The following is a 24131-nucleotide window of genomic DNA, read 5'->3' as shown; positions in this document are numbered from 1 at the left end:
TCGAAAATGCAGTCAAGATGCATTGAGAATTACTGGCAATTGGAATGCAAAAGTTGGAAACAAAGAAGAAGGATCAGCAGTTGGAAAATCTGGCCTTGGTGACAGAAACACTGCCAGAGATCGAATGATAGAATTTTGCAAGACCAATGACTTCTTCATTGCAAATACCTTCTTTCACCAACATAAAGAGCAACTATACACACGGACCTCACCAGATGGAAAATACAGAAATCAAATTCACTACATCTGTGAAAAGACACGATGGAAAAGCTCTATCTCATCAGTCGGAACAAGGCCAGGGGCCAAGTGTGGAACAGACCATCAATTGCTCATATGCAAATTTACGCTAAAACTGAAGAAACTCAGAGCAAGTCCAGGAGAGCCAAAATATGACCTTGACTATATCCTACCTGAATTTAGAGACCATCTCAAAAATAGATTTGACACATTGAACACCGCTAACTGCAGACCAGACGAGTTGTGGAATGACATCAAGGATATCATCCATGAAGAAAGCAAGAGGTCATTGAAAAGACAGGAAAGAAAGAAAAGACCAAGATGGATGTCAGAGGAGACTCTGAAACTTGCTCTTGAACTTCAAGCAGCTAAAGCAAAAGGAAGAATTGATGAAGTAAAAGAACTGAACAGAAGATTTCAAAGCGCCTCTCCAGAAGACAAAGTATTATAATGACACGTGCAAAGAGCTGCAGATGGAAAACCAAAAGGGAAGAACACACTTGGCGTTTCTCAAGGTGAAAGAACTGAAGAAAAATTTCAAACCTCGAGTTGCAATATTGAAGGATTCCATGGGGAAAATATTAAACGATGCAGGAAGCATCGAAAGAAGATGGAAGGAATACACAGAGTCATTATACCAAAAAGAATTAGTTGATATTCAACCATTTCAAGAGGTGGCATATGATCAGGAACCGACGGTACTGAAGGAAGAAGTCCAAGCTGCTCTGAAGTCATTGGCGAAAAACGAGGCTCCAGGAATTGATGGAATATCAATTGAGATGTTTCAACAAACAGATGCAGCGCTGGACGTGCTCACTCGTTTATGCCAGGAAATAGGGAAGACAGCTTCCTGGCCAACTGACTGGAAAAAAAAAAAAAAAGAGAGATCCATATTTATGCCTATTCCCCAAAAAGGATCCAACTGAATGTGGAAATTATAGAACAGTATCGATATCACAAGGAAGCTAAATTTTGCCGAAGATCATTCAAAAACAGCTGCAGCAGTATATCGACAGGGAACTGCCAGAAATTCAGGCCGGTTTCAGAAGAGGACATGGAACCAGGAATATCATTGCTGATGTCAGATGGATCCTGGCTGAAAGCAGAGAACACCAGAAGGATGTTTACCTGTGTTTTATAGACTATGCAAAGGCATTCGACTGTGTGGATCATAACAAACTATGGATAACACTGCAAAGAATGGGAATTCCAGAACGCTTAATTGTGCTCTTGAGGAACCTTTACATAGATCAAGAAGCAGTTGTTAAGATGGAACAAGGGGATACTGATTGGTTTAAAGTCAAGAAAGGTGTGCGTCAGGGTTCTATTCTTTCACCATACCTATTCAATCTCTATGTTGAGCAAATAATACGAGAAGCTGGACTATATGAACAAAAACAGGGCACCAGGATTGGAGGAAGGCTCATTAACAACCTGCGTGATGCAGATGACACAACCTTGCTTGCTGAAAGTGAAGAGGACTTGAAGCACTTACTGATGAAGATCAAAGACCACAGCCTTCAGTATGGATTACACCTCAACATAAAGAAAACAAAAATCCTCACAACTGGACCAATAAGCAACATCGTGATAAACGGAGAAAAGATTGAAGTTGTCAAGGATTTCATTTTACTTGGATCCACAATTAACAGCCATTCAAGCAGCAGTCAAGAAATCAAAAGACGCATTGCATTGGGCAAATCTGCTGCTAAGGACCCCTTCGAAGTGCTGAAGATGAAGATGTCACCCTGAAGACTAAGGTGCACCTGGCTCAAACCATGGTATTTTCAATGACATTATACGGGTGTGAAAGCTGGACAATGAATAAGGAAGACGAAAGAAGAATTGACGCCTTTGAATTCTGGTGTTGGCGAAGAATATTGAATATACCAGGGACTGCCAAAAGAATGAACACATCTGTCCTGGAAGAAGTGCGGACACAATGCTCCTTTGAGGCAAGGATGGCGAGAATGCGTCTTACATAATTTGGACACATTGTCAGGGAGGATCAGTCCCTGGAGAGGGATATCATGCTTGGCAGAGTACAGGGTCACCGGAAAAGAGGAAGACCCTCAAGGAGCTGGACTGACACAGTGGCTGCAACAAGGAGCTCCAGCATAACAACGATTCTAAGGATGGCGCAGGGCCGGGAAGTGTTTCATTCTGTTGTGCGTAGGGTCGCTATGCGTCACAACCGACTCGACGGCACCTAACAACAACAACAACAAGGTGGAATGTCATGGATTGAATAGAAAGGGATGAAACGCGTTTACGAAAGTCACAGCCCAGCTCCGATGGAAGGGGAGGTTCCCTGGGGTGTGACCTCTATCACCTTTTATCTTCCAAGAGATAAAAGGAGAGAAATGAAATTAGAGAGATATAGGGACCTCATGACACCACGAAAGAACTGCCAGGAGCAGAGCACGTTCTTTGGACCCAGGGTCACTGTGCTGAGAAGCTCCTAGGCCAGGAGAAAATAATTGATGACAAGGACCTTCTCCCAGAAACAACAAAGATAGAAAGCATTGCCTGGGAGTTGGCACCCTGAATTCAGACTTCTAGCCTCGTAGACTGGGAGAGGATAAATTTCTTTGTTAAAGCCATCCACTTGTGGTATTGCACTTATAGCAGCACTAGATAACTAAGACACTTAGTGAAATAGAGGGTTAGGGAGAAAGAGGAAGACCTTGACAAAACAGACTGACACAGTGGCTGCAACAATGGGCTCAAACACAGCAACAATTCTGATGATGGGGCAGGACCAGGAAGTGTTTTGTTGTGTTGTACCTAGGGTCACTATGAGTCAGAATCAACTCGACAGCATCTAATAACAACAACAGCCACTATGCAAGGCAGGAATGCAAGCGGAAATCTATATACAACTTTTCACTGCAGCACTTTTCACAAGAAGCAAAAGATGAACACAGCCAAAATGTCCATCAGCAGATGAATGGATACACAAACTTTGGTATGTACACACAACTCCACAGGGTTTTCAAGGCTCTGACCTTTCAGAAGGAGATCACCGGGCCTGTCTTCTGAGAAGTCTCTGGGTGGGTTTGAACCCCTAAACTAGTAGATGAGCAATTAACTGTTGGTGCAAGCCAGGGACTTCCAATGGAATATTACACACACTCCCGAAAATGAAGACTTGATGCATATGACAACATGGATGAAGCCTGAAAACACCAAGCTGAGAAAAGTCAGTCAGTCAGAAAAGGAGAGATGCATTCTGATCTCACTTCTAGAACAAATATACACAAAACAAAGCTTATTAGTGGTTACCAGGGGTGACAGGGAGGGGGAAGGAAGAGTTTTTGATTAGGATCATTGAGTTTATGTGAAAGGTAGTGGAATGATTTGGAACATAAACCGTGAAATGCTTGCATAGCTTGAATATAAGCAATGTAACAAATGCACATGTAGAAATTATTGAAATGGCGTGTTTTATTATGTATATTTGGAACACAATAAAAAAAATAACATGAAGATCAATAAAAAGGAAAGAAAAGCTCTGTGGAATTCTCGCTCTACACACACACACACACACACACACACACACACACACATTTTTCTTCTAAAAAAAATGAGTAAAGAATCCCTGAGAGCAAAAAGCACAGTCAATTACCCCCCGTTTTTATTGGTCCATTTCTTGTGGTGACCTCATAAGAAGCCAATTCTTTGGAACTCCAAGCCCCTATATAAGTCCCTGGAAACCTAGGTTTGTGGTCTTTCTGGCTCAGGAAGCTCTTTCAGTGACCTGAGACATCGTGACCAAACTTGGCTTGTTTTCTCTTTAAATTGTGGTTTTTCTATTTCCTCGCCAGCTATTCTTATTTTCTCTTTGTTTTTCCTCATTTGCATTCATTCGTTTTTCATTTTATTCTTCCTTTACATCCTCAATTTTTCTTTTTTTCTATGTACTTGTTAATTTTTTTATCATCTTACTATTATTGTTTTATTTTGTATTTTTTCTTATCCTCACGTTATTTATTCCTTTTTTGAATCTTTCTCATTGATTTCTTGTTTTGTTTATATATACAATTTATCTTAGTTTTATCAGTTTTTAAAATTTTACTTCCTCTTTTCTCATTTTACCTTTTTGATTCTATTTTAACTTTTTCTCATTTTTTCCATATTTCATTAAGTTTTTAGTCACCACTTTTTAGGGTTTTGGGTTTTTAAGTTTTTAATCCTACCACAAGGGCACCTCTTATCCCAAAGCCCGCTACGCCTTCGCACCATAGCCAACATGCTGCAGAGCCACTTAGCCTTCTCTGCTGTGGAGGAAACTCATGTGGGACACTACCACCTCCTCAGAACCATCGGCAAGGGGGCATCTGCCAAGGTCAAGCTGGCCCAGCACATCATCACCGGCCAAGAGGTAGCCATTAAAATAATTGACAAGAGCCAGCACACGTCCTCCGACCTCCACAGACTATACAGAGAGATAGAAATTATGAAGGATCTCCATCATCCAAATATTGTAAAGCTGTTTGAAGTCATAGAGAATGAGCACGCCCTCTATATAGTCATGGAGTATGCAAGTGGAAGGGACCTCTTTTACCACCTAGTGAATCATGGCTTCATGAGCGAAAAAGAGGCCCAAACGAAATTCCAACAAATAGTGTCAGCGGTGAAGTACTGCCACGACAAGCGTATTGTTCACAGGGATCTGAAAACAGAAAACCTACTATTGGACAAGCGAATGAACATCAAACTTGCAGACTTTGGTTTAGGAACTGAATTCATCACAGGGAGCAAGCTGGATACCTTCTGTGGCACTCCCCCTTATTCTGCCCCAGAACTCCTTCAGGGAGAAAAGTATGACGGACCCCCAGTGGATGTGTGGAGCCTGGGAGTCATCCTATACTTCATGGTAACTGGATCTCTGCCTTTTCGTGGGAAGACCTTGACGAAGCTGCGAGAGCAGGTGCTGCAGGGACAATATCACGTTCCCTTCCACATGTCTAGCCAGTGTCAACACCTGCTCAGTAAAATTTTCATTCGTGACCCAAGAAAGAGAGCCACATTAGAGGACATCCTAGCACATCTATGGATGAAGGTGAGCCATGAAGAAAAACAAAAGCTCTATGTGCAGCCACTCCCAGACTACGATAACCACTGGCACACTGAGGTGACGGTGAACACGGGTTACATGCAGGAAGACATTCATGACTCACTGTTGAACCACAATTACAATGATGCGAACGCCACCTATCTGATCCTGCGTCACGAAACATACGAGATTGACAGCCACACCAGCACCCTGGAACCCCAGGCCGAAGCCCATTGCACCGATAGCCACACTCCTTCCTCATCCCATGAAGTGCCTCCTACCGTCTGTCCTAAACCCAAACAGCGTAGTTACACCGAACCCACCATTCCCACCTTTGGTTACTACATCTGCGATGCTTTGAACACTCTGTCTGAGGGAGGGATGGGGACCTCCATGGTGTCTACTTCTCCATCATTCTCCCTGGCCCTGGCCCACCTGCGGCAGCAATCTACCACAGCCTGGGCACAGCCCAACCAGGACTCTGACCTGTATGCCAAGGTGAGAAGCAGTGAGGTGCCACACCCCATCACACCACCCCAGTGTGTTTCTGTGCCTTCCTCCTCAGCCTACACCATCAACGAGAGTGCCGGGGCCCCGGAGAAAACCAGTTTTACCCAGGGAATGTCAAAACTAAGCTCCGTAAATGAGGAGCAGGTGCATGAGTTACCTGACCAGCCGAGTTTGCCCCAGACTGTGAGTCTAGCCTCTTCCTCTGAGGAGCAGGTGCATGAGTTACCTGACCAGCCGAGTTTGCCCCAGACTGTGAGTCCAGCCTCTTCCTCTGTCAGCAGCCAGGGCTGGAAGCGGGCCACTGGGAGGTTCTTTAAGCTCATGAGAAGATGCCTTTGTTTTACATATGACAAAAAGGACCACAAAGCATCGGACAGCAAAGCTGCACAAATGATCAAACCTCAACAGGCCAAACCACGCTCTCTCAAATTTACCTGGAGGATGAAGATCACCAGTTCCTTGGAGCCCGACGAGATGCTGCAGGAGATCTGTCAAGTGTTGGATGCCAATGGCTGTGACTGGGATCTCACCCACAAATACACACTGCTGTGTATGAATGGCACACCAGGACAACAGGACTTCGTTCAGTGGAGGATGGAGGTGTGCACCCTGCCTCGGAGGACTCTCAATGGGGTAAAAGTGAAGAGAATTTCAGGGACCTCTGAGGCCTTTAATAGCATTGTCTCAAAAATCACCAGGGACCTTGCACTTTAAAATGGGGGCAGCAGAGCTGCCTGAGAGAAAACAGGAGTTCCAAGGTTTAAGCTCCTTTGTAATTTTGAAGGCAATGTTCGGAAAACCCACCTAAAAAAGGTGCCCGAAATTCACTTCACTTGAACCCTGTTGAGCAATCATCAAGGCAGTGTGCATACCTTCATCCTCCACTGCACAAAGTCCTCTTGGCCTGCATGTCACGTGTGCACAGCAACACATATGCCCGGGAGACATCCCACTCGCAGCTGTTGGCATCGCACACTTGGCAGATCTTCCACATCATCTCGTTGGGCTCCATGGAGCTGGTTCCTCCACGTAAACTTCAGCGACAACAGCTTGGCCTCTCCAGGTTTAAGCACTTCCACCTCGTCTTTGCTCTCAGATTCCTACAGATCCGCTGCAGCAAACATGAAGGAAAGAATTCATGAAAACAAAACAAACACTCCCAAATTCATCCGTTCAGACAGACAAAGGAAAGCTTGTAATAGGGAAAGCCACTTGATTCACTAACAGGGCCATCGAGATCTCTCTGGAGTCCCTTGGGATGCACTGAACAGCAAACCAGAAAGTTGTCGGTTTAACTCCACACACAGATGACTTGAAAGAAAGGCCTCCAGTCTATTTCTGAAACATCTTGAAGCTGAAGAAAATCAGACCAAGTCCACAAGAGCCAAAGTATGACCTTGAGCTTGTCCCACCTGAATTTAGAGACCATCTCAAGAATATATTCACTGACTGAACACTAATGACCGAAGACCAGGCAAGTTGTGGAATGACATCATATGTTCTTCCTTGTGAAAAAATCTGGAGTTTAGCCATCAAATTAGATCCTGGGCCATGCGAAACTCAACATGGAAGACTTTCAAGTGGGCCTAAGTATTTCAAGAATAGGCATCAATTCTATTATACATTGGATCCTTTTCTGAACCTGTTTATTGTTTTCAGAGGGAGACCACCTGCCCTATCGTCTCCACCCTAGGAGAAATTTTTCTAGCACACCCATTTATAGAACTTTAGTAGCCTTGGAGGTGGCATGCCAATAAATTTTGCCCAAATTGACCTTGCTTCTCAGCTTTTCATGGTTGGCTCTGTCTCCTGTACAGTGACATGTCTATATTTTTTAACACTGGGTATCAGTTTCCAACAAATATTTCCGTATTAATGGTTTTGGTAGGCCTAGCACACACTGGAAGCAGGTAGTTGTCAATTTGGTTAGACTCTCCCACGTGAAGAGTGCTTAGATAGCTCCATGGGATTAAATCCATTTTCCATAAGAAATTGCTTTGCTATAACCCCCCCAGCAGCCATGCCTGATTACTGGGGGCACAGCCACAATTACAATTCCTATAGGACATACAAAATACTGAGTGTTATTTAAAAAAAAAAAAAAAAAAGAAACTTGTGTTTTGACAGTGTGAGAAGGTTACATTAGGGAAGAACTTCCAAGCTAGTTGTAGTTCCTGATTTTTTGAGACATGCTTTGGTCCACCTAATTTATACCATATACTTTATCTTCCTTGCATGTACTCATTAGTGACCACTGCCCTTGATCACTTAGTTAGTGGGATTCATTTCTGCCTCAGGAAAAGGGCTTGTACTGGTGGGGGAGAGAGAGCATTATAATTAGTAGGAAAATAGGTCAATACTTCTAAGGGCCTACGGTTGACAGGATTTACATTCTGAAAAATATGTAGTGCAGCTTAAGAAAGAGCAAGAGTTTGCCAAAGTGATGCGGGGGCGTTCCAAATACTGAGTTCCAATCACTTAAGCCTGTCCAGAGTCATTTCTCAATTTATTGTCCTGCTAAATGGATGGACCCCCATTACCAAATTCTACATCATTCCCAATATCTCCTCCTTTTCCTTCTTACTACTTGTAGTGAGTTAGAAATATGTGGGGCTGAGCTGGCAAACCAAGACATGTAATCCTGCAAATAACACCGAATAAATCTCAGTGGCCCCCTGCCATCCCTGGCTGCTGACACAGGGAGAGGCTGGGCTCACAATCTGAGGCAAACTCGGCTGGTCAGGAATCTCTTGCAGCTTCTCAGCATGCAAAGAGCTTAGTTTTCACACTCCCTGGAGGAAACCAGTTCCTTCTGAGCTCCACCACTGCTGCTCATGGTGTGGGATGAGGAGGAAGCCTCACAGACACACTGGGAAGATGTTCTAAACTGCAGCACGTCACTGTTGCTCACCCTGGAGCACACTCCAGAGTCCTGGTTGGGCTGCACCGAGTCTGTCCTGGATTCGTGGTATATGTAGGACTGGGGTGGAGAGACTGAGGTACAGGTAGATGCCATGGAGGCCCCTGATCCTGAATCAGATAGACTGTCCAAAGCATTGTGGATGTTGCCCTGGCCAAGGTGGTCTTCACTTAATTTGTGGAATGGTCAATTCCGTGTTTGTTTGTGAAAACGTTGCTGTTCACAGAGGGCACAGGACTGGCCTTCTTTCTCTCCAGGATGGGTTGTTCTTATGCTTCTGCTCTTCTGCCCTGACCCCTGGTCCTCCTCAGGCCGCATATTTTTTGGCATAATTGCAAGAGGAATTTTAGGTACGCCTCATGGACTAAATTATGTCCCCCCCAAAAACTGTGCATCACTTTAGCTGGATTATGATTCCCTGTATCTTGTGACTGTCCTCCATTCTGAGATTGTAATTTTATGTTAAAGAGGATTAGGATGGGATGGTAACGCCATCCTTACGCAGGTCACACCCCTGATCCAATGTAAAAGCAGTTACCCTGGGGTGTGGTCTGTACCACCCCTTATGTCTCAAGAGATAAAAAGGAAAGGGAAGCAAGCAGAGAGTTGGGGACCTCATACCCCTAATAAAGCAGCAACAGGAGCAAAGCTTATGCTTTCGGCCTGGTGTCCCTGCACCTGAGATGCTCCTCTATCAGGGGAAAATTGATGAGAAGACCGACAGAGAAAGAAAGCCTTCCCCCCTGGAGCTGACACCCTGAATTTGGACTTTCAGCCTACTATATTGTGAAGAAATTAATTTCTCTTTGTTAAAGCCATCCACTTGTGGTATTTCTATTACAGCAGCGCTAGATGACTAAGAGAGCTGGAATGGCAGCCTCGCTCTACCTCCTCTGCTTGGGTTAGCACAAGAGGGTACACTGTACACCATGGGATGAACATCCACTGCAGGCTGCTACGGCCCTCTGTCTCAGGTGTTTTACCACCAGGAGCAGATAGGTGACTATCACAACACTGTAATTTGGCATCATCAATAAGCACTGAATCTCTCACCATGTGTAACACATCACCTCAATCCACTGAGGGTCACTGTAATCTGGGTGTGGCTCCACATACAGCTTTTGTTCTTCATGACCCACCATCATCCACGGATGTGTCAGAATGGCCTCTGAAGTACCTCTCTCACTAGGGTCATGAACGAAAATTTTGCTCAGCAGGTATTCATACTGCATAGTCATATGGAAGGGAAAGTCCCTTCACTACCGCCTGCCATAGTATCATGAAGGTATTTCCAACAAAAGGCAGGGATCCACCTACCAACAAATACAAAATGACTCCGAGGCTCAACACATCCACTAGGGGGGGTCTGTCATACTTTTCTCCCTGAAGAGTTCTAGGGCAGAATAAAGGAAGGGAGACTGCCACAGGAGGTAGACAGCTTGTTGCCCAGGCTGAATTCATTTCCAAGGTCAAGACCTGAAAGTTTGCTGCTCATTTTCTTATCTAATAGTAGGTTTTCTCTTTTCAGGCCCCTCTGAACCATACACTTGTTATGACAATCCTGCACCGCAGGCACAATTTGGCAGAATTTGGTGGCTTGAGCCCCTTTTTCCCTCATCCTGCCATGAGCCCTTGCATGATGAAACACCTCCCCTCCACTTACTTATTCCATCACTATGTGGAGTGTGTTCTCATTCTTGATGACTTCAAACAATTTCACAGTAAACACTCCCACAGCTCCATGAAGGCATTTCCACCAAAAGGCAGGGATTCACTCACCAACAAATACAAGATGACTCCCAGGCTCCACACATCCACTGGGAAGTCCGTCGTACTCTTCTACCTGGAAGACTTCTAGGGCAGAATAAAGAAAAGGTATGATTGAAAGCCTTCATAATTTTAACCTCTCAGGATAGTCTGTGGATGCTGCAGGAGGTTGCTGGGTCTTCCTAATGATCTTACCTTATTCCCAGTGAGGAGAGCTTTAGCCAACTTCACCTTGGTGAAGGTACCTTTGCAGAGGTTTTCGAGCATTTGGTAGTCTTACACATGGGTCTCCTCCTCAGAAGAAATGGCCGAGAGGCCTCTGCATCATCTCGGATTTGGGTCAAGTCTTACTTAGCTTAGGGCCAATGGGTCCCAACACAGGATTCAAAGTGGTAAAAACTGATGACTAAATAAAAACTAGGCCCCTGGGTGGCACAAATTGTTAAGCCCTGGATGACAAGCCAAAAGGTTAGTAGTTCAAACCCACCCAGTGACATCTCCAAAGTAAGGCCTCGTAACTGATTCTGAAAGGTCACAACCTTCAAAACCCTGTGAAACAGTTCTACTTTGCACGTTTGGTGTTGCTGCGAACTGTTATCTACTCAACAGCAACTAGTAACATGCAAATAAAAACTTAATTAAAGGAGAAAAAGATGAGAAAAAGCATATAAAAACTAGAAAAAAAAAACAAAATAAGAAAATGAAAAAGTGACAAAAATCAGTTTTATTTTGGAGGTTAGTCTGTGGAGGTTGGAAGAGCTCTGCTGGATCTTGTCAGTGATCCTGGCTCTGAAAGTGGCCACGTTTGGATTCTGGCCTACTGAGTTCCAGTCTCTCATTCAGAGCCCTACCAAAGGGCAATGTTAAAATGAATCAAGTGGGAAAGTTCAGCAAGACGGTGAGCCAGACTATATGAAGCTATCACCCTACCAAAGGGGGGAAAAAAACCTAGAAGGTGTTGCTACCCTGTGAGTATCCTGAAAAGAGTCAACAGTTGACATCAACACAGCAAATGCTTAATCAAGGAAAAGATGACTTCAAAAAAGTAAGGCAACTTTGTGGTCTCTTTTCTTGCCCTTTGCCCCATCTCCTCCCCAACTCAGTGGTCATCTTACAGCAGCAGCACTTGCTTCCGATCCCAGGGTGGGACCCTGTTCCTGGCTCCAGTTAGAGTACAGAAAATCATTCTGTGTGTCTCTTCTAATCTTTCTGGGGGATGCCTGAAGGACTAATGCAAGGACCTTGTCTCTTTCACCTAACTTACGACCCAGGCTGCTAAGGTGGCAGGCATTTATAAGGAAAGATTGCAAGAGGAACTAACAGCTCATAGAGGGCTGAGGCTAAACAGTATGCTCAAAACATAAGATAGATAGCCCAAGGCCTAAAAGCCAAAACTGGGAAGTACTTCTTTGGAAAATCAGGATATTCAAAAGCAACTGTGTGTTTGGGGAAATTTAGCAGGCTACAAATACCTAGAGCAAACTTTCTGTTCAGAAACTACCTGAGAAAACCTACACTTTTTCTCACTCTATAAGTGTTTCAGGAGCGCCCCAGCACACAGCCAATCTGCACAGACTAGGAGAAGTATTTGTGGGTTTTGTTTTGATTTTTTGTTTCTTTCTTTTTTCTATGTATTTTTAGCTCCTCTCATTTCAAAATCACTCTAAAAGCACTAGATGGGAATTTCCATTTTCCATTCCACTATAAAAGGAACTTGGATGTCCCTTGCATGCTCACAATAAGAAAAACCTGAAAAGCAACAACTCTTCTTAGCTCTCTCACAGATCTGAACTCACAGAGCAATCTGCTATCCCAGAAGCTGGAGATACACATGCACTACTACAAAGAATCCCTGCTTACTGGGAACAGAGAATGCCACCACCGTGACTTCCACCTCCTGACCTAGAATCATATGTTATTAGGTGCCGATGAGTTGATTCCAACTCATAGCAGCACAATGTGACAGAGTAGAACACCCCCATAGGATTCTCTAGGCTGGAAATGTTATGGAAGCAAACAGCCAAGTATTTTCTTCTATGGAGTTGCTGGCTGGTTTTAATCAACACCCTGTTGGTTAGCAGCCATGTGCTTAACTAGTATGCCACTAGGGCTCCTTACTTCAGTGCTAATTGACTAATCCCTGGAAACTGAGAGAGAGAAATTTCACAGGGCCTAGCCTTATGGTACCTTCACACTTCGGTGAATTTCTCATAAAGGAGCCTCACTAGGTTTTCACTGTCAAACTGTAAGAAAACGTCTCTCATAATTCCAGTTGGAAAAAAAAAGTAACCAACTGCAAACACTACTGTGTTCTTGACAACGGTCTACCCTTAAGGGAAACGGTTCTACCACCCTTTCAACCAACCTAACCAACTTCCAATTTTTAGAGCCTAATAGACTTGAGGAAGGGGAAATACCAAACACCATCTAACATGCCACATAGGGGGAAAACTGCCTACCTTCAGTCCTCATCGAACATACCCAAAAAAAAAAAAAAAAAAACCCAGTGCCGTCGAGTTCATTCTGACACACACTACCCTATAGGACAGAGTAGATCTGCCCAACAGAGATTTCAAGGAGCGCTTGGCGGATGTGACCTGCCAACCCATTAGTTAGCACCCGTAGCACTTAACCACTATGCCACCAGGAAGTCCTCATCAAGCATAGGCTTGACAAAAACGTGGAAACACACACAGACTGAAGAGACTGCGTAAACAACAGGACAAGGCTCAGATATGGCACCTTTGTTAGAAATATTAGACCAGGAAATTAAAATAGCTATGATAATATAAAAAAAAAAAAAAAAAATTTTTTTTTTTTTTTTTATGATAATATGATAAGGGCTCTGGGTAAAAAGTGGACAACATGCAACAATAAAAGGGTAATGAAAATGAACAGACTGAAACTCAAAGAAATATTAAAAAAAATATCAGAAATGAAAAACACAGTAACACAAATGAAAAACGGCACCGATTGGCTTATCAGTAGGTTGCACATGTTTAAGCAAAGAATCAGTAAGGTTGAAGATTTGTCAGTGGAAACTTGTCAAATTGAAAAGAAAAAAGAGTGAAAGAGAATAAGAAATGTGGGACAATCCCAAAAAGTCTAACATATGCATAGAGAGAATACCAGAAGCAGAAGAGAAAAAGGAACACAGGAAATATTTGAAGTTTTAATGGCACAGTATTATCTAAAATTGTTGCCAGACACCAAATCACAGATCGAGGAGCCCATAGAACACCAAGCAGGATAAATACTAAAACATCTAAATCTGGGAATAGGATATTGAAAGTGCAGATAATTACACAAAGAGGAAAAACTTACATAAACAAGAGGAAACAAAAACAGTATACCTATAAAGGAACAAGGATTAGAATTCATCAGACCTCCCCAGAAACCACGCAAGCAAGAAGAGTGTGCAGTGATAAACGTAAAGTGTGAAAAGAAAACTCTAGCTGAACACAAGCTAAACAACAGATGTTTCAGTGACCACCTATAAACAAGAATACATTCATTCCAAAAAGTCACTAAACAAATACAGTAAAATAACCTTCAAGAATTTAATTTAAAAACATTAAAAGGGAAAGGTGCATAATCTGATTTCCAGGTTACCACTTTATAATATTAAAATGTCCACTTTAAAAAAAAATATCACAACGCATACAAGAAAAAGAAAATTTGTTCCATTCAAAGGAACAAAATAAACTGACAGAAAACGTTCCAGTCCACACATCAGACTTACTAGACAAAGACTTCAAAACAACTGTCTTAAATATGCCTAAAGAGCCAAAACCAAACATGGAGAAATATCTAAAGGAAATCAGGAAAACTATGAAAGAAAATTAGGCTATTAATAAAGAGAGAGAAAGTATACAAAGAAACCAACAAAAAATCAGCAGCTCAATAGTGCAACCACTGAAATAAAAATTTACTAGAGAATGCAAACATTTCAGAAAGAAGAAGGAACTATCAACAAATTTGAAAAAAGGGATATTGAAATTACTGAGTCTCAAGAGCAAAAAAAAAATAAAAACAAGTAAACAAAGCCTATGAGATCTGCTAGACACAATCCACATGACCAGCATTCCTACCCCCAAAGGAGAAGAAGGGGAGAAAGTGACAAAAATCATACTTGAAGAAATGATAACCGAAAAGTTTCAAAATTTGATGATACATGTGAATCTACAAAACTAAGAAACAAATTTCAAGGAAAATACACTAAAAAAAAAACAAAACAGTCGTATTAAAACGGAAATCTAGAACATCACTCTTTTTCCAATAGCATCTAAAAAAGAAAATACTGATGAATAAATTGAACTTAACAGGCAAAAGCTTATACACTGAAAACTACAAAATACTGCTGAAAGAAATTCAAGAAGACCTAAATAAATGGAAAGGAATACCGTTTTCATGCAATGGAGGACTTAATATTGTCAAAATGGCAATTCTACCAAATCCATCTACAGATTCAGTGTAAGCCCAACGAAAATTCTAAAAGCATTTCTGTACATTAACGGAAAAGCCAAACCTCAAGTTCACCTTGAATTGCTAGAGGCCCTGAATAGCCAAAATAATCTTCAAACACACGGATCAAAGTCACATGACTCACACTTCTCAACTTCAAAACAATTGCAAAGCTGCAGTAATCCAAACTGTGTGCTATTGGCATGTGAATAGACATACAGACCAACAGAATGGAATTCAAACTCTACAAATAAACCCAATCATATCTGGTCAGTTCATTTTCAACAAGGACGCCAAATACATTCAACGGGAAAAGAAGACACTCTTCAACAAATGGCACAAAGAAAACTGGATTTCCACATGCAAGAGAAGGAAGCTCAACTTCTACCTCACATCATACAAATAACTCAAAATGATCACTGAACTAACTAAAGATAACAATTAAAGTCTTAACATTCTTAAATAGAAGAAATTAGAGGGATTTGACAGTAGGTATTTACATATGACAGAAAAAGCATAAACAACGAGATAAAAATTGGATTACGTGCAAGTTACAAATTTTGTCCATCACTGTTTAGGAAGCATTGAGTTTCTGTTTATAGGACAGAAAATTTGGCAATGGATATTGGTGACAGTTGCACAACACGATTGATGTAATTGGTGTCACTGAACTGTGTACGTGAAGATCCTGAATTGGCAAATGGTTTGTTTGCATATTTCCACAACATTAAAAAAGGTAAAAATAATCTTTAAGAAGTAAACACGTTCTAAGGGAAAAACAGACATTATCAAGAAATTAAAAAGAAACCTTATGGGGTGGAGCCAAGATGGCAGAATAGACAGACGCTTCCATCGTGCCGTCTTTACAACAAAGACCCGAAAAAACAAGTCAAACGAGTATATTTGTGACAAGCTGGGAGCCCTGAGCATCAAAGGCAAGCTTAGACAACGAACTGAGGGGCAAGGGAAGGAAGAGGAAGCTCAGAAGTGGAGAGGAGTTATCGGACATGATTCGTGGGGAGTCCTCAGGCACCATTCCCGGACTGGCTGGTGCGGGGCAGCGGCAGTGGTGGACTGGTTCTAGCGTTCAGCCGCAGCTTCCTCAGGGAGAAGCAGCCACCCACACAGCCCACTCACACCTCTGGAACCTGAGAAGAAAGGCACGCTCGGCAAAAGCTAAGTACTTGCATATATTTTGCTGCCCTCCCACCCACCCCCAACCCAGCTTGAGGGGCCAAATCCCTGGGCCTGAGATAGACCCTGGTGAGCACCTGGAGTCGTCCTCCTGGCCTTATGGAAGGAAAAAATTTGCAACTGGGGGGAAAACATAATTTGCTAACTCCATTAACTGGGGGAGGTCAGGGCAGAAGCAGCTCCTGTCCAGGCATCAACCATCCGTGGACCCTGAGCACCTTTCCCTTCTGCATGGACCTGTGTGGGCCTACTTCAGGAAAATAGGCCCTTGTTGGCAAACTCCAACAATTTCAGCAGTGCGGTGGAGAGGTGGGTATTTGACATTTGACATTGCTTTGCCTATTAAACAAGGTCCTCACCTACCCAAAATAGGGTCTTAAGGACTGGTGGCTTCACTTGGGGCACCCAGCCACATGCGACAGGGGTCCAGGGATAACTGGTACCTACCAATCCTTACAACAAAAACTTTGGGTGCCCATGGTCCCTCTGCAGAGCCCACCCACCAGCACGCTCAGGGGAACAGACACGCGTTTTCCTCAGAGACACCTGGGGGTCGGTTCTCAGCCCCCTGCCTTGTTCAGACCATGACCCCCTGCGGCACTCAGATACCAGTATATACTGCAATCACCCCTGCCCCTCTCAGACTGTAGGACAGAGCCTGTACCACGCACTTGATATCAGCTACCTGGAAACCTGAGCTGAATTCAAACAAGAAAACTGAATGGACTCCTAGACTGATATATCTGATAGCAGCTCTAGCCAGCTGAGGACAGGACACCAGAGCTCCAAAGGCGAAAATAATCCACTAGCTCACTCAAGCAACCCATAGGGGTATATCAAAACAAAACAAAACAAAGCAAGCAGCTACGACACAGTAAGCAACCATAAACTAATACAATAACTGATAGATGGCTCGGAGACGACCGTCGATATCAAGTCACATAAAGAAACAGGCCATGATCACCTCAACAGGCTCTCAAAACAAAGAATCCAGGGATCTTTTAGATGAAAGTGCATTCCTGGAATTACTAGATGCAGAATACAAAAGTTTAATATACAGAACCCTTCAAGACATCAGGAAGGAAATGAGGCAATACTCAGAACAAGCCAAGGAACACACAGATAAAGCAACTGAAGAAATCAGAAAGATTATTCAGGAACATAATGAAAAGGTTAATAAGCTGGAAAAATCCATAGACAGACAGCAATCAGAAATTCAGAAGATTAACAATAAAATTACACAATTAGATACCTCAATCAAAAGTCAGAGGAGCAGAAGTGAGCAAGTAGAAGCAAGAATTTCTGAACTCGAAGATAAATCACTTGGCACTAATATATTTGAAGAAAAATCAGATAAAAGAATTTTTAAAAATGAAGAAACCTTAAGAATCAATGTGGGACTCTATCAAGAGAAATGACCTACCACTGATTGGAGTACCAGAACAGGGAGGGATAACAGAAAATACAGAGAAAACTGTTGAGGATTTGTTGCCAGAAAACTTCCCTGATACTGCGAAAGATGAGAAGATATCTATCCAAGATGCTCATCGAACTCCACGTAAGGTAGATCTGAAAAGAAAGTCACCATGACATATTATAATCCAGCTTGCCAAAACCAAAGATAAAGAGACAAGTATAAGAGCAGCGAGGGATAAAAGAAAAGTCACCTACAAGGGAGAGCCAATAAGAATAAGCTCGGACCTCACAGCATGAACCATGCAGGCAAGAAGGCAATGGGATCATATATTTAAAAAATTGAAGAAAAAAAATTACCTGCCAAGAATCATATATCCATCAAAACTGTCTCTTAAATATGAAAGTCAAATTAACATATTTCCAGATAAACACAACTTGAGAGAATTCATAAAAACCGAAAGTACACTGAACAGCAAACCAGAAAGTTGCCGGTTTAACTCCACAGAGATGACTTGAAAGAAAGGCCTGCCGTCTAGTTCTGAAACACCTTGAAGCTGAAGAAAATCAGAACTAGTCCACAAGAGCCAAAGTATGACCTTGAGATTGTCCCACCTGAATTTACAGACCATCTCAAGAATAGATTCACTGATTGAACACTAATGACCGAAGACCAGATGCATTGTGGAATGACATCAAGGACATCGTACATGAAGAAAGGGAGAGCGCATTAAAAAGACAGGAAAAAAAGGGCAAAAATGGGTGACTCTGAAGCTTGCTCTTGAACGCTGAGTAGCTAAGGTGAAAGGAAGAAATGATGAAGTAAAAGAACTGAACAGAAGATTGAAGAGCGTCCTGAGAAGACAAAGTAAAGTATTACAATAAAATGTCCAAAGACCTGGAGACGGAAAACCAAACAGTAGAACGCGCTCGGCATCTCTCAAGCTCAAAGAACTGACGAAAAATTCAAGCATCGAGTGGCAATATTGAAGGATTCTATGGGAATATGCTAAATGATGCCGGAAGCATCAAAAGAAGATGGAAGGAATACAGAGTCGCTGTACCAAAAAGAACAGAACGACGTTCAACCATTTCAGGTGGAAGCATATCATCAGGAAACAATGGCACTGAAGGAAGAGGTCTAAGCTGCACTGAAAACACTGGCAAAACACGAGGCACCAAGAACTGACGGTCTACCAATTGAGATGTTTCAATAAACGGATGCAGTGCTGGAAGCCCTCACTCGTCTACAACAAGAAATCTGGAAAACAGCTAGCTGGCCAGCCAACTCGAAGAGACCCTTACTTGTAGCCATCCAAAGAAAGGTGATCCAACAGAATGCAGAGATTATCAAAAAACATCATTAATATCACACACGAGTAAAATTCTGCTGAAGATCACTTCAGTGCAATTAATTTTATGTGAGGTCTTGCTAGCCATGGTCTTGTAGCTCCACCCAGGTGACTGAGCAGGAATGTGTGATAAGGTAGTTGTGGCCTATTGAGGTGACTGGTCAGTTTTTCCTTAAAAGAGAGCCAATTCCAGAGCAGAGAGGATCCTACCACCACCAAGGAAGAACAGCCATGAGCAGACAGCGTGTTCTTTGTATCCAGGATTCCCGTGCTGAGAAAATCCTGGAGACAGGAGACAGAGAGAGAGCAAGCTCTAACCCTGAAGACGGTGAGAAGTGATGGCAAGAGAGAGCTGGAAGCAGGAGATCGCACAGTGGCCTCCCTGGCCCATAAAGAAAGAAAGCTGATTATCTTTGGGCAGAGACTGAGGGTCAGGGAGAGGCATGCCTGTGAGCACAGCTTCGGAAAGGCTACCCACCCAGATGGAAGAACTGTATCCAGAGTGTTCTTGAGCCGGAACTATAACTGTTACTTCCCTACTAACCTCAAAATTGGGAGCATGGTCTCTGAGTTCTGTGTGGCCATTGCAATGAACTATCGAACCCAGCAGACAGTGCTATGGAATGTACGGTTGGTGTCAGAATTGGTACAGAGGGCAGACAGAGGAGGCATGTCTGACTCCTGCCTCATAGGAATCAGCTGATCTTGATTCTCCTTCCCCTCGTTAAGTTGGTGGAGGTCAGAAACAGCTCCCACGTCACTTTTACAATCATTCAAAAAAGTGGCTGCAGCAGTACATCGATGGGGAACTGCCAGAAATTCAAGTCAGATTCAGAAGAGGATGTAGAACAAAGGATACCATTGCTGATGTTACATGGATCCTGGCTGAAAGCAGAGAATGACAGAAACACGTTTACCTGTGTTTTATTGACTATGCAAAGGCATTCAACTGTGCGGATCATAACAAATCATGGATAACACCATGAAGAATGGGAATTCCAGAATACTTAATTGTGCTCCTGAGGAACCTGTAAATAGACCTAGAGGCAGTCATTCAAACACAACAAGGAGATACTGCTGGTTTAAAGCCAAGAAAGGTGTGTGTCAGGATTGTATCATTTCACTATACTTATTTATCTGTATGCTGAGAAAATAATCCAAGAAGCTGGACAATATGATGAAGAACACAGCATCAGGATTAGAGGAAGGCTCATTGTCATGGATTAAATTATGTCCCCCCAAAAATGTGTATATCAACTTGGTTAGGTCATGATTCCCAGTATTCTATGGTTGTCCTCCATTTTGTGATTGTAATTTTATGTCGAGAGGATTAGGGTGGGATTGTAACACCACCCTCACTCAGGTCACCTCCCTGATCCAAGGTAAAGGGAGTCTCCCTGGGATGTAGCCTGCACCACATGTTCTCTCTTAAGAGATGAAAGGAAAGGGAAGTTTGCAGAAAGTTCGGGACCTCATACCACCAAGAAAGCAGCACCAGGAGCAGAGCACGTCCTTTGGACATGGGGTCCCTGCACCTGAGAAGCTCCCCCGACCAGGGAACATTGAGGACAAAGACCTTCCTCCAGAGCCCACAAAGAGAAAAAGCCTTCCCCTGGAGCTGAAGCCCTGAATTTGGCCTTGTAACCTACTAAAAAACTGGGAGAAAATAAATTTCTCTTTGTTAAAGCCATCCACTTGTGATATTTCTGTTAAAGCAGCACTAGATGACTAAGACACTCGTTAACAACCTGTGATATGCAAATGATACACCCTTGCTTGCTGAGAGTGAAGAAGACTTGAAGCACTTACAGATGAAGATCAAAGATTACAGCCTTCAGTATGGATCACACCTCAACATAAAGAAAACAAAATCCCTCACAACTGGACTAATTAGAAAATTATGATAAATGGAGAAAATATTGAAGTTATGAAGAATTTCATTTTACTTGGATCCACAATCAACGCCCACAGAAGCAGCAGTCAAGAAACCAAAGGACGCGCTGCCTTGAGTAAATCTGGGGCAAAAGACCTCTTTAAAGTGTTAAAAGCACAGATGTCACCTTAAGTACTAAGGTGTGCCTGACCCAAGACATGGTGTTTCCAGTCACCAGATATTCATGTGAAAACTGGACAATGAATAGGGAAGACCGAAGGAGAACTGATGACTTTGAATTTGGGGGTTGGCCACAATTATTGAATGCTCTTGGACTGGCAGAAGAACGAGTAAATCTGTCTTGGTACAAGTACAGCCAGAATGCTCATTACAAGAAAGGTGGCAAGACTTCATCTCACATACTTTGGTAATGTAATCAGATGAGACCACTCTCTGAAGTAGGACATCATCCTTGGTATGGAAGAGGGTCACGGAAAAAGAGGAACCACCTCAGTGAGATGGATTGACACAGTGGCTGCAAATATGGGCTCTGGGATAACAACAATCATGAGGATGGCAAAGGACTGGGTGCAGGACTGTTCCGCTGTTCATACCGTCACTATGATTCAGAAACCACTCAATGGCACCTAACAAAAACAACAAATTTTGATGTCGAGCATGGGTCTTTGAAAGTGACTTTTAAGGAAGACCTATCTGGTCATGCGTGCAGGGGGCTCAAATATGTCTTCGAAAATACCTTTCACTGTACTGTCTTTCCTGCTCATAAAGACCATTCGGGAGTGTCCATGCAGAGCGGCCGCTTGTTCTCAGATTGCAATGAGCGTACTGAGTAACATGTTTTCATTTCCCGGTTTACACTAGGGAAAGTATTCAGTCTTTCATCATGAAGTAGAAAGGCAGACATAGGGTATGTGGATATGCAAATTCAAACCCAACCAAACCTGTTGCTGTCGATTCCGACGCATAGGGACTCTATAGGACAGAGTAGACCTGAACCGTAGGGTTTCCAAAGATCAGTTGTTGGATTCGAACTGCCAAAAGCAGTGGAGCTCTTAACCACTTCGGCACCATGGGCCCATATGCAAACCAACCTTGAGAAAAACAAAATTCTTTCAAAATTTGGTACACTGCTGCAATAATGAAGGAAATGTTGTATTGATTTAAGGATAATCAAGTAGATCAAGGAATGAAACCGAGTCCAGAATTTGGCCCACATTAACTTTGCTGTTCTTACGTGCATTAGAGTCGATTCTGCTCAAAATGACCTTCCACATACAACACAAGGAAGCACTGCCAAGTCCCCTGTGACAACCTCACAGTTTTTGCTATGTTTGAGCCCAGTGTTGAACCCCTGTGTCAATAATTCTCATGGAGGGTCCTTACTTTTCTGAGTGACTCTCTACCTCACCAAGCATGATGTACTTCTCCAAGGACTGGTCCCTCTTGATACCATGTCCTAACTACATGAGACAAGTTGACACCACTCCGCCCAGCAGAACCACACCCAGGCCAGCCTCTGCGGTCCTGACTTGGCTGCCAGGGAAAAAAGCTGTGGGAGGAGAAAGGGACTTGAGAGGTTGTAGTCACCTGCTTCCCAAGCCTAAGGATTCCCGCTGACCGCTCAGCAAAGCCCAGGGTGCGAGGCTGTGAGGAGCCCGCCTGTCCCGAAGGCCTCCAGCTCCTGTGAACTAGGGGTAGGGTGGCCAAAACCTCTAAGGTCACTGGGAGGGTCAGGAGTGAAAGGCAGGGTCACGAGCTGGGGAGGTGGAGATGAAACGCGACAGGGAGTCCAAGCGGTGCATGCCCAACAGCCATGGACGGTCCGGCTCAGGGCCGGCGGGAAGGGCTAGAGCCAAGACTGGAACGACGGCCGCCCAGCACCTGCAGCCGGTACTTCATGCACTTCCGCTTCCGGAGCGAGTCACAGGGCACGCTCATCTCCTCCTGAGAAGCCACCTAAGTGTGTCCTGGAGGGAGGGGCCACGGAGGCCGAAGGGGATGGGGTGGGGCGGGGCACAGTGGGCGGGGCCGAAGGGTGGGCAAGGAAAAGAGCAGTGACTCCTGGGGCTAGGGTCACAGCACCTTAGGTGCCTCTGGGAGGAGGCAAGGGAATTGAAATGGAAGGATCTGGGAACAAGAGCTCTCTGCCCATTTTTAAATTGGATTGTTTGTCTTTTTGTTGGTAACTGTCATGAGCTGTTTAGATATTATACATATTTTGGATATTGAACCCTTATTTCCCAGATAGTTTCCAAAATTTTCTTCCATTCTGTAGGTTTTCACTTTCTTGATAATGCTCTTTGATGCACAAACGGTTTTCATTTTGTTGAATTCCAATTGACCTCTATTTTGTTGCTCAAATTTTGGTGTCACATCTAAGAATCTCCCTGAGAATCAGCCATTGAAAACCCGCCGGAACACAGTTATACTCCGACACACTTAGGGTTGCCATGGTCTGAATACCCTGGATGGCAACTGGTTTTTCTCTAGGCTCTTTCTACTGCCTGTGTTTTCTGTCTCCCTCTACAGGTGACTTTCTATAGCTTACCACAATTCCAGGTGGTGGTAGTAGGAGCACATAGTCTTATAGCCAAAAAAGCTGGGAATTCTCTGCCCTGTTTTCAGTACCTGGGTCAACAGATAGGTCATGGGTTCAGCCCATCATTGTGCACATATTAATGTGAGACTAGCCTCTGGATATTGCTAATAGATGTCAGTGGTTAAGGAACTAGGGTCACATGTGAGGTTTCAGGAAAAGGCCAGCCAGGAGAGGGCAGTTATGGACTTTCTACTAAAATTAGGTTACCACAGCAAGCTAAACACAGTTAGACTGATCATCTTGTGCAGTGCTCTGGCTAACGTCATAGGCAAACTTGGGCTGATTAAAAAAAAAAAAAAAAATTTTTTTTTTTTTTAGCAACCATATATTCTTCCTTGTGAAAAAATCTGTAGTTTAGCCATCAAATTAGATCCTGGACCATGTGAAACTCAACATGGAATACTTTCAAGCGGGCCTAAGTATTTCAAGAATAGGCATCAACTCTATTATACATTTGATCCTTTTCTGTACCTGTTTATTGTTTTCCGTGGGAGACCACCTGCCCTGTCATCTCCACCCTAGGAGAGATTTTTCTAGCACACCCATTTATATAACTTTAGTAGCCTTGGAGGTAGCATGCCAATAAATTTTGCCCAAGTTGACTCTGCTTCTCAGATTCTCATGGTTAGCTCTGTCTCCTATACAGTGGGATATCTATATTTTTTAAAATTCCCCAGGAGAGTAACATCAGGCATCACATTTCCAACAAATATTTCTGTATT

At 43.3% G+C, this 24131-nt stretch overlaps 1 protein-coding gene across 1 annotated transcript; it reads left to right on the top strand.

Moving 5' to 3' along the window:
- Positions 1 to 3792: 3792 nt before the first annotated feature.
- Positions 3793 to 6653, top strand: LOC135230513 (serine/threonine-protein kinase MARK2-like). Its single transcript, XM_064279865.1, has one exon. It carries the CDS (start codon positions 4490 to 4492, stop codon positions 6518 to 6520), a length of 2031 nt encoding a protein of 676 aa, XP_064135935.1. The 5' UTR covers positions 3793 to 4489; the 3' UTR covers positions 6521 to 6653.
- The last annotated feature ends 17478 nt before the right edge of the window (positions 6654 to 24131 follow it).

This window comes from Loxodonta africana, chromosome 3, assembly GCF_030014295.1.
Source record: "Loxodonta africana isolate mLoxAfr1 chromosome 3, mLoxAfr1.hap2, whole genome shotgun sequence".
NCBI lineage: Eukaryota > Metazoa > Chordata > Mammalia > Proboscidea > Elephantidae > Loxodonta > Loxodonta africana.
This window is presented reverse-complemented; position numbering and strand designations above follow the sequence as displayed.

Coding starts and splice junctions, on each gene's coding strand:
- LOC135230513 (XM_064279865.1), top strand. CDS start 4,490: ATGCTGCAGAGCCACTTAGCCTTCTCTGCTGTGGAGGAAACTCATGTG.